Raw genomic sequence first — 11,705 nt, forward strand, 5'->3', positions numbered from 1 at the left:
GGGAGCTCGTGCCACCGTATGACACGTGCGCTTTTGCATTATTTTGTGCTATACTAAATAGTTCAAAACAATAAATACACAATGTATTTTATGTATATGTAAAAACATATCCACAACAAAATCCATGAGCAAAACCAAATTCAACGTTCTGGATAACGAAAGCATATAAATATTAATGTTATTCTTCAAACAAATGGATAAAGAGGTGGGTACATTTTAATGAATCCTTCGAATAACCCTAAATAATTGCACAATGTTTATTCGTTGTGACCGTAATAATAATAATAATAATAATAATAATAATAATAATAATAATAATAATAATAATAGTAATAATAATAGTAATAATAATACTTAACCTTACTAACAATATACAACAGAATGGCGTTATTCTGCCCCTCTGGGTCAGTAAAGCTTTTCTCGCAGTGTAATTTATATTTTGTTTTATACAATTTATTTTTTCATGTAACGTGATTGTACAATGATATCGGAATTCACGCTGATCCAGTAGTAAACACCAGCAGTAAACACCAGCAGTAAACACCAGTAGTAAACACCTGCAGTAAACACCTGCACTGCGCCAGTCAGGTATTTAGCGCGGCATCAGCACCTTTTTCAGGTATAAACAAGTTTACACTCTAGTTTTTCTAGTTCTGGTGGCTTTGCGAGGTTTCCACTACTCTTATATGAACTACGAAAAAACTCACTTCAAAGTCGAGTTGAGGCCACAGATCGGGAGGAACCGGGCAGTCCACCGGACCGAACCGGGCAGTCCACCGGACCGGACCGGAGTGGAAGATCTAGTCCCCCCGCAGGACGTCTGCACGCGCGCGGTGAGAGCCGTACATCCGCGCGCGGGAGAAGGTGCCGCATTTTACTGCATATGTGCGCGTTTGAAGGGACACTAGGAGAAAGACGCTGTAGCTAGGCACGCGCGTCCTTTCTCTTTTCTTTTTTATATACACAGAACTGCTTTTTGTTCCTGATTTTTTCATTTAAGGGGGTAATGGGGGGGGGGGGGGGGGGTGTTCGTTTGATCACATGATTACAATTCACCTGAGATAAAACAAAGGAAGCAAAGAGAACGAAAGCTGGAATGAGAGAGAGAGGGAGAGCGCGAGACAGAGAGATGCACTCATGGTTAGGATTCCCTTATCAGAGTCAACATTCATGGATAATGAAAAAGGCAGTGATTTTTGGAGAAAAGGAGGAGGGAGTCGCGAGACGGAAACACAAGGGGTTATTGTCAGACAGAACAGCGCGTGTGTTTGTGTGCGTTGGGCCTGTCGTCTTCCCCGTCTTCTCCTCTTTCTGTATTTTCTGCAAATGCTGTTTGGTTTTAAATGTGTTCTCTGTGTATTTAAGTGACTGTGCACTGATGCAATTATAAATCTAACACAAGCGCGTGCAGCCGCGTACTGTTAACCGGCGGATTGTGTTTCAGGCCTAGAGTGCAACAGTAACGGCCCACGCCACTCTGAAATGAAAACACTCCAAAATCTTTAGAACAAACTCAACCATTACGGCCTCTGTACACTGCCATATAGATATTTGTTTTTGCATCTTAAATATGTTTGAAACGTAGGCTATTTTATCTTCAAATACGTTCATGTTTAGAGACGGTCTGATCCAAGCATGCGTCATGCGTAACGGTGCGCTGGTCTTGAGGACGTTATTGCGCACAGCAGGTGCGCAGCTCTGGGCTAGACACTGTCGACCTGCGGACAGACTGGGGGCTCCACGGTGTAAGGACCGATGAGTAGCCCCGAGAGCCCTCTATGACCTCTGCTTTACCCCGAGGCTAAAGAGGTCACAGCGGTGAACCAGTTTCAACAACGCGCCAGTGTGAGCCAAGCACACGCAGATAATTAAGTCTTGGAGCTCAAATCTCTAAGGAAGGGGATAAAACGAAAGACTTCAAAGTGGCCATGGATCACTCTGTCACGATGACACCAATCAAACAGGTGACACGACAGTAAACAGGAACTCGGAACTGTGTTTGTCAGCCCCAAAACTTTGCTAAAAATCCCAGCAAACACAAAACAAAGAATAACATAAAAATATACAAGAAAGAAACATCACGTTAACATATGCATTAACATTACAGCGCGACTCCACGCTGGTAGGCTAAATCATTATTATATTTAATATTTGTACATTACTTCATAATAATGATTTCTAAACTGTGCAACAATTCAGTCATCTATTATATATAAAGCATGACCTTGTGTGGCTTTTCGAGATCTCAGTCACATTAGTCACACCTGTGTACCTACTAATGTGTATCATGAATTTCTGTTTTCCCCCTTCAACAAAGTTATTGTAGGTACAGATGTGGGTACAAATATTCCTCTCTTTTCTTGTATTCCTTTCTCGGTAGCTCGGTAGAAACGTGTTGATGTATGTAATACTTGTAAATATAAGTTCTCTATAGATCTTAATATCTTAAGAGGCCTGATATTGTAGATAATTTGTTGCAGAAGTCCCGCCCTCCGATAGGCGATACGAGGGTCTCATAACCAGCCAATCAGCGCCGCTGTAGAAACCTGTTCGCTGTTGCTTTAAGAGATTTTTTCCAGCAAAATGATTTTTTTCTCTTTGCTCACACAACGGAGCTCTTTAAGTCCCGGCGCGCGACACAGAGCAGGCATTGATAGCGGGGCAGCGCGAGCGAGGGGGCTGGGGAGTGAGCGCGAGCGTCACTTTGGAAATTGGGGAACACGCGGACTCTCGTTATCGAGCAACGTCAATGCTGAAGTAAGACGCTTCGCATTTTGCTTATTTCATTTACAATTTACTTTCCTTTCTGACACTTCGGTTTTTGCAAATTTACAAAGTCTGGAAAGAGAATCTTTGATATTTAAATTACGAATAGATATTATTATTATTATTATTATTATTATTATTATTATTATTATTATTATTATTATTGTTATTATTTATTAGACTTAGGCTATCATAAACTTTCACGGCTTTTATTGCCAGACGCTGACACTGTCCTCATGGATTCATTTCAAATTCAGGTTTATGTTTTTCTGTGAAGTTTTAAGCTGCGCTACACTTAAAGAGCGCGAGCCGTATAGTCGAAAAATATTGATTTAGTGGACAAACAAACAGGGAGTTCAAATTTATTAAAAATTGTTTACGACTATTAGAACAACTGCTCTACTTCTAAACGACTGTTAAAATTACTGCTCTGATTCTCACTATGTTTTCACAACACTAATGACCAAAAAATATGTATTTATTTACATTCGTCATCGTTATTAGGAACTCCGATTAAATCTTTTGGATTAAGTATACACTACACTGATGCATATTGTATATTGTAACAGTGCAACAAACATTCAAATTATGTTCAAACTATGTACACTATATATATCTATTATATATAGATATAGGCCTATCCATATCTACATATATTAGATATGGATAGAAAGATAGACAGAGATAGGAGATAGGTTGTAAAAAACAGCCGAGTATCTATCTATCTATCTATCTATTTATCTATCTATCTATCTATCTATCTATCTATCTATCTATATATATATATATATATATATATATATATATATATATATATATATATAAAAGAAGCAATGCTGGTCTCTGACCGTCTGGTGTCCACCAACGTTTTTGCACTGGCATCCGCAAATTAGGGGCAAATAATTGTCTAGCGAAGCGTGTAAACTCTGCGAAGCTGGTTACAATTGTCGGAGACTGACTACATCACATTTAGCTACGAAGAAATGTCTTCTGACAAAGGTGTGGCCCATTTAGCTATTGCATTACATTGACGGAATCACTATCGAAAACAGGAGCGCTGTATTGAAATGTGTTCATTGCAGAAAAAAGTGTAACAACCTGGAAACACAGAGGTGCTCTGTTCAGCGAGGTCGCGCCAGCACAGGCGGCAGCAGAAACTTGTTGTCGTGTCATGTAATTATTTCGTAATACATTAATGCAAGTTAATATTTTTTAAACTATAATTTGAGAAGAGTGTTTAAAATCAGCGTCAATCGTAGAATGCAGATAATTAGCGTAAAAGAGAAACCCTAACCACTGGTTTCAAGAGTACGCTGGTATTTTTACTGGTACAAATGCAAACCGAGGGGATTTTATATTCGTATTCCTTTAACATTAACATTAATATTTATATTCAGATTAAAAGACCAACCGGCCAGCCGCTCAACGACACAAACCCAATAAGAGTCGGTACTGAACTGATGGCCCCAGGCGGAGATATGCCGGTTTTTCCGCACCTGCCTTTTGATGTTAATTAAAAGTCGGTTGGGTGACGTGGTGTTGGGTGACGTGTCTGCGTGTGACCCGATCCACGCGCTCCGTGGTGTGATTAAAAGAGTGTTTAAGGGCGCCAGAGTCACGGCTCCGTATCGGGTCACCTCTCTGCGCCGTCCAGTTGGAGAGCGGGCGGCGTAACTCAACCCACAGATAGCGGCCCAGGAACACATGGAGCACGAATGAGAGATGATGACACTCCTGCACTAAAGCTCTGATCAGCCAAGCAATGTTCACCGGCCAGAACAGATGAATATCAGTACGACCAGGGCACCTTTACCTTTAAGAAAGTAAATTGCTTTAAAGTTCATGGGCATTTAAAGCTTTGACGTATGTGTGTGTACTACGCTAAAATTTAGATTTCAAGGTAACGTGTTTTTAAAAATAGGCTGTAATGGTTCTGGACATTCCGCTATATTTTGAGGTCCGTACAGGAGCCACAGCTGATGTCCCAACCACCGAACACTGTCCAATTCAGCGCGTGCACACAGCAGCCTCCCCACACGCGCGCCGTGTTTACCCAGGCGGCCGGTATGAAGCGAGGCCCTGTGCTGCTGCGCGTGTATTATTCCAGCTCGCGCTCTCCGGGGACCTTGCAATAACCGCCAAACCTTAAACAGTAGCTTGTTAGCGCGAGAGAGGCCTAGAGCTGGAGCGACACACACCCTCTCGCGCCGGGGCAGCCGTGGCAAACTGACGCCAGCGCGTGACTGCGACGTGGCTCTAGAACGCCGAATGACGGACGACTGTAGCGAGGCCTGCACGTGCGACTGACCACACACACTCTGTGGGTGTAAATGACACGAAGGGCTCTGGGTACCGTGGTCATTAGCCTTTCAGTCCATACAGCAGTCCAGTCACACTGTTGTATAATGTACACTAAGTTTCAGTAGTCAGAGAAGCTGCAGTTATGCACGGCCACTCTCATGATCTAAGGCCTAAACCTTCTGTTTCTTTTACAGGGTCTTTTCCCACATATCTGACAGACCAGTGAGCACTGTGAAACAAGGCTGTGTTGGCACGGTGAACGAACAGTTCTGACATCACACACACGTTGAACGAACAGTTCTGACATCACACACACGGTGAACGAACAGTTCTGACGTCAAACACACGGTGAACGAACAGTTCTGACGTCACACGTATGGAAAGGACTCTTGAAGGGACCATCAGAAGATCCACTGGACACTGGACACACACAGCCCAGCAGTCATTACACTGAACCTAATACGGAGAAGACCGTGACCAGCATCTGAACATTCCTCCAAAACAAGATAAATATATACACCGAGGCGAGAGAGAGAGAGAGAGAGAGAGAGAGAGAGAGAGAGAGAGAGAGAGAGAGAGAGAGAGAGAGAGAGAGAGAGTGAGAGAGAGAGAGAGAGAGAGAGAGAGAGAGAGAGCCCTATTCCTTAGTTTGGTAGAATAACCTGCAGAGCAGCACATCAAGTAAGATGTCTGGAGAAGAACAGAGTTTATCGGAGGTAGAGATGAGTCCTGGAGTCTCGGACGACGGTCACTCGATGTCACCAACACATTCCTCCAGTGCGGCAGGTGGGGGGGATTCCCCTCTGTCTGGCCAGCACGCACAGCTGTCTGGAGTGGGAGAGGAGGGGGCCGGCATCTCCGGGGGCATCACCATCAAATCGGACGACGATGACGACCGCTTCCCTATCGGCATCCGCGAGGCGGTCAGCCAGGTGCTCAACGGCTACGACTGGACGCTGGTCCCGATGCCTGTGCGCGTGAACACAGGCAGCAAGAGCAAGCCACACGTGAAGAGGCCGATGAACGCCTTCATGGTGTGGGCACAGGCCGCACGCAGGAAACTGGCCGACCAGTATCCACACCTGCACAACGCAGAGCTCAGCAAAACTCTGGGGAAACTGTGGAGGTAAGTACCCTACAGCCACGGCAACATCTACAGGAACAAGATTTTATTTCTGTTCCAACACACCCCTGCAATCTTTAGCCTACTTGTTCATTGTTCAGTCTCTGGGAGGGTCAAATACCGAACCGAACCAGCAGGGGTCAGCAGCACAACGGCACACTGATGTTCAGACGTGTCCTGTCCTACAGACAGAAGCTCTGTAGGGTCCCGGTGCTGCACTGTAAAAGCAGTGTAGAAAAGACACTATTGTTACACTGAAATAAAGCACGCAGCTTTCCTACATCTCTGACACAATTGCTTTTTAAATCATGAGGAATTAAATGTCTGTGTTATTGTGATAGACACCTTTGTTATTGTGGTTGTGTAGCTGTGTTATTGTGATAGAGGGAGACACCTGTGTTATTGCGATTATGTGGCTGTGTTATTGTGATTATGTGGTTGTGTTATTGTGATAGAGGGAGACGCCTGTGTTATTGCGATTGTGCGCTTGTGTTATTGTGATAGCGAGAGACGCCTGTGTTATTATGATTATGTGGCTGTGTTATTGTGATTGTGCGCCTGTGTTATTGTGATAGCGAGAGACTCCTGTGTTATTGTGATTATGTGACTGTGTTATTGTGATTGAGGGAGACGTCTGTGTTATTGTGATTGTGTGGCTGTGTTATTATGATAGTGAGAGACACCTGTGTTATTGTGATTCTATTGCTGTGTTATTGTGATTGTGTGGCTGTGTTATTATGATAGTGAGAGACACCTGTGTTATTGTGATTCTATTGCTGTGTTATTGTGATAGACCATCATAGGGAGTTTTTCCTCGCCACTGTCGCCTCTGGCTTGCTCATTAGGGTTCTGGACCCATAGTATTGTTAACCTTGTAAACCCTGTAAAGCTGTTTTGCGACAACTTGAGTTGTTAAAAGCGCTATACAAATAAACTTTGATTGATTGATTGATTGATACAGGGAGACACCAGTGTTATTGTAATAGAGGGAGACGCCTGTGTTATTGTGAAAGAGGGAGACGCCGGTGTTATTGTGATAGAGAGAGACGCCTGTGTTATTGTGATAGAGAGGGACACCTGTGTTATTGTGATAGAGAGAGACGCCTGTGTTATTGTGATAAAGAAGGACACCTGTGTTATTGTGAAAGAGGGAGACGCCTGTGTTATTGTGACAGAGAGGGACACCTGTGTTATTGTGAAAGAGAGAGACGCCTGTGTTATTGTGATTCTATTGCTGTGTAGTAGTGTAGTGTACAGTGGTGTAGTGTAGTGTAGTGTAGTGTACAGTAGTGTAGTGTAGTGTCGTGTACAGTAGTGTAGTGTAGTGTGGTGTACAGTAGTGTAGTGTAGTGTGGTGTACAGTAGTGTAGTGTAGTGTAGTGTACAGTAGTGTAGTGTAGTGTCGTGTACAGTAGTGTAGTGTAGTGTACAGTAGTGTAGTGTACAGTAGTGTAGTGTAGTGTAGTGTCGTGTAGTGTGGTGTACAGTAGTGTAGTGTAGTGTACAGTAGTGTAGTGTAGTGTACAGTAGTGTAGTGTAGTGTAGTGAACTTATTTCTGAACACAAATGATTATGAAGTTACCCAACATTTACACACGCCCACAGTTTAGATGGTAAACTGGAGCACGGATAATCATGCTACCTTCAATAGGTTTGAGGTTTGATGTTTTAATAACAGATGTTCTTGTTTTATAAGGGCTGGTGAAGCTGGACGTAACTGAGCTGAACGTGCAGTTTTACTCGTTTATTCGTGCACACAAACTGTAATGCAGGAAGTCAGTATGAGCATGATGAGCTGTGCAGGTTGAAGATACTGTTGCCATGAATGAATGAATAAAATGAATGAATGAATAAAAACTGTATTGATCCTGAAGGAAATGAATGTTCCTCTGGGGTCTCGGTGAAAAGCACCGCAAACCCAGAGCAGCTACAGTGTTTGAAACGCACCGCCGTTCACAGATGGGGGCAAAGACAGAGAGATAAACATTAGGAGGAGACAAAACAATATGACCACAGATTATTCTCTCAACAGGACAACAGTCTGTGAGCACGTAATAAATGCCCACAGCACATATAAGAATTGGAGGTCAAGCTGTGAGAGGCGTGTTCATCCAGACAGGGAGGAGCTAGAAGCCTGGCATAGTTTTAGTGTCAAAGTTCGCGGTAGAAAGTGAGAGCCATCCTCTGACAGTCTCTATGTGGGTGAAGAGACCAGGTAACCAAGACGACGACCTTCAGGGATAAGCAAGAATGTAGATTTAGCAAGAAGCCCATCCAGTTTGAGCACGAGAAGCTTCTTTATTTTAGCTGACTCCCAACTGATCCAACTTCAAAATAGTATCAGTTGTGTTGAGAGACCGCTTAATCAGTTTGAAATTTGAGGAGCAGCGTCAGGGTACTGAGACAGAGAAGCTAAGCTAAAAACCAGGAAGTGCAAAAGGCAAGAGATCTGCCTCTCGTCTCCTGCGTGAAGGTCTTCCAGTGGTCCTGCACTGCGTGGTATTCTCAGAGCTTTAGACACCAGCAGGGCTGGAGAACCCCAGAACCTTCAGTTAGCAGGACTGAAGCAGCTGAAGCATGTTTGACAGAACTGATGGCTAAAATGGCTGTCCAACCCATGTAATGTCAAACCTCATTGTATATGTAAAGCCTCGTTTATAATTATATCTGACCTGTACGTGTGTGTGTGTGTGTGTGTGTGTGTGTGTGTATCACAGACTCCTGAATGAGAATGATAAGAGGCCGTTCATCGAGGAGGCGGAGCGTCTGCGTAAGCAACATAAGAAGGATTACCCCGAGTACAAATACCAGCCACGTAGACGCAAGAACGGAAAACCAGGGGGCAGCGCCGAAGCCGACGCCCACGGCGACCCCGAGGTCAGCCACAGCCAATCACATTACAAGAGCCTCCACCTGGAGGTGGCTCACGGAGCAGGGGCGGGGTCTCCGCTGGCTGACGGACACCATCAACATGCTGCAGGTGAGATACGTGCTCCACCCTGAATAGTTGCCTGTAGGGGGCACTGCAGCGCACCTGCATTAACAGGCCTGTAGGGGGCACTGCAGCGCACCTGCATTAATAGGCCTGTAGGGGGCACTGCAGCGCACCTGCATTAATAGGCCTGTAGGGGGCACTGCAGCGCACTCTCAGGTCTGGTGAAGCCCGGCCGTCATCCTCTGCCCTCTGCTCATATGTGTTTTCCCAGATATCCATGTGAACTATTTGCATTTCCTCTGATTTCCTTTGCGTGCAGGTTCAAATCACAGCCCCCCCACACCCCCTACTACCCCAAAAACAGAACTCCAGGGGGGCAAATCTGGAGAGGGGAAGAGAGATGGTGGTGCCGGCTCCCGCAGCTCGCTGGGGGTGGGGTCAGACGGAAGCTCCTCTTCTTCTGCGTCAGGCAGCGGCAAACCACACATCGACTTCGGGAATGTGGACATCGGTGAGATCAGCCACGAGGTGATGGCCAACATGGAGCCGTTCGACGTCAACGAGTTTGACCAGTACCTGCCACCCAACGGGCACCACCCTGGGGGCGTGGCCCAGCAGGGCTCAGGGGCGGCGGCCAGCGCAGGCTCCTCCTCCTACTCGTATGGCATCTCGTCTGCGCTGGCCGCGGCCAGCGGGCACTCGGCCGCCTGGCTGTCCAAGCAGCAGTCGCACCTGGGCTCCGACGGCGGGAAAACGCCCATCAAGAGCGAGACGCACTTCTCCAGCGACGCTGCGTCCGGAGCTGCGGCCGGCTCCCACGTCACCTACACGCCCCTCAGCCTGCCACACTACAGCTCCGCCTTCCCCTCACTGGCCTCCAGGGCGGCGCCCTTTGCTGACTACGCCGAACATCAGGCGTCAGGCTCTTACTACGCCCACTCCAGCCAGGCCTCCGGGCTTTACTCCGCCTTCTCCTACATGGGCCCCGCCCAGCGACCCCTCTACACAGCCATTGCTGACCCCGCCTCCGGCCCTCAGTCGCACAGCCCCACCCACTGGGAACAGCCTGTATATACCACCCTATCTCGGCCATGACATACTCACACTGACGGACCGGGTGAAGATGATGATGGTGAGGAAGAGGATGCTGGCCTAGAGGGGTTTTGGATGAAGATGTGCAGGGGGGAGGGTGGAGAGGGATGTGGGGGTAATAGAACGTAATGCCATTAGATGTTAGATAGTTGGAGTGGTGTGAGCAGACCTGTCTCACACACCACAATCTGCATATTATTATTAACAGAAATAAGAATCAGATGTCGATAAACAAATTGGGATTTAACAAAATTGCATAGAGTAAATTTTGTAGAGTAAATTCATATCTCAGCAAACTCATGTTTCTATCTCGCACAGAGTCATGGAGCATAATTACAGACTACAGACACTGCCTCTAACAGCTTTCACGGCCTTCATCAACATCTAAACACAATTACAAAACCAGCAGACAGGAGAGTGAAGCCTACAATGGCTGAACACTACTGAACACTACTGACCAAAGCTTAGAGACCAAACCCATACAGATGAAGTATTCTGACAGTTAGGACACACACACACACACACACACACACACACACACACACACACACACACACACACACACACACACACACACACACACTTATCTGGTTATTTTAGCTGGTTGTTTCAGGAGTCCCACAGTATAATCTTTGTGCTCCAGTGGATCTGAAATGGAATCCATCCCTCTAACATACTCGCATATGAACTCAAAGACAATATTACCGGTACATTTAAGAGTTGACCTTTTTTATGAATTAATCATTTCTTATTAACCAAAACAAGGCCATTTTGTTTATATTAAAATTCTTTGTTATAATATTTACCATTTATGTTATTATTATTGTCATTTTTGTTGCCATAGCTACATTGAAGCACTCCACCACTGTCTTGCTTTCAGTAATGAAATTATGAAGTTTGTTTGAACTTTCATGAGTATGTATATATACCAGTGTGGCTGATTGATTTGTACATATCATAACAGTTCTGTAACAATTATGTTGTTATTTTTAATGCATCTTTAGTGGCTTACCATAGAGCAAGAGAGAGAGAGAGAGAGAGAGAGAGAGAGAGAGAGAGAGAGAGAGAGAGAGAGAGAGAGAGAGAGAGAGAGAGAGAGAGAGAGGGAGAGAGAGATGTGGGCTGTGCCAGACTTACTGGCCTGTCCACTCACCACATGTGCCTGAGGGTCAGGAGGGGTATCAGGAGAGGAGAGTATCAGGAGGGGAGGGGTATCAGGAGGAAAGGGGTATCAGGAGAGGAGGGTATCAGGAGGGGAGGGGTATCAGGAGGGGAGGGTATCAAGAGGGGAGGGGTATCAGGAGGGGAGGGGTATCAGGAGGGGAGAGTATCAGGAGGGGAGGGGTATCAGGAGGGGAGGGGTATCAGGAGCGGTATCAGGAGGGGAGGGTATCAGGAGGGGTATCAGGAGGGGAGGGGTGACAGGAGCGGAGAGGTCCAGTGTTTTAGGTCTCTAGTGGTTTGTTTTCTCTTCATCTGCTTTTAACT

At 45.7% G+C, this 11,705-nt stretch overlaps 1 protein-coding gene across 1 annotated transcript; it reads left to right on the forward strand.

Moving 5' to 3' along the window:
- Positions 1-2,617: 2,617 nt before the first annotated feature.
- sox10 (SRY-box transcription factor 10) lies at positions 2,618-11,420 on the forward strand. Its single transcript, XM_077010339.1, has 4 exons — positions 2,618-2,757; positions 5,262-6,193; positions 8,908-9,170; positions 9,445-11,420. The coding sequence occupies exons 2-4, from the start codon at positions 5,754-5,756 to the stop codon at positions 10,218-10,220; spliced, it is 1,479 nt and encodes a 492-aa protein (XP_076866454.1). The 5' UTR covers positions 2,618-2,757; positions 5,262-5,753; the 3' UTR covers positions 10,221-11,420.
- Positions 11,421-11,705: the final 285 nt, after the last annotated feature.

Source organism: Brachyhypopomus gauderio, chromosome 6 (genome assembly GCF_052324685.1).
Source record: "Brachyhypopomus gauderio isolate BG-103 chromosome 6, BGAUD_0.2, whole genome shotgun sequence".
Taxonomy (NCBI): Eukaryota; Metazoa; Chordata; class Actinopteri; order Gymnotiformes; family Hypopomidae; genus Brachyhypopomus; species Brachyhypopomus gauderio.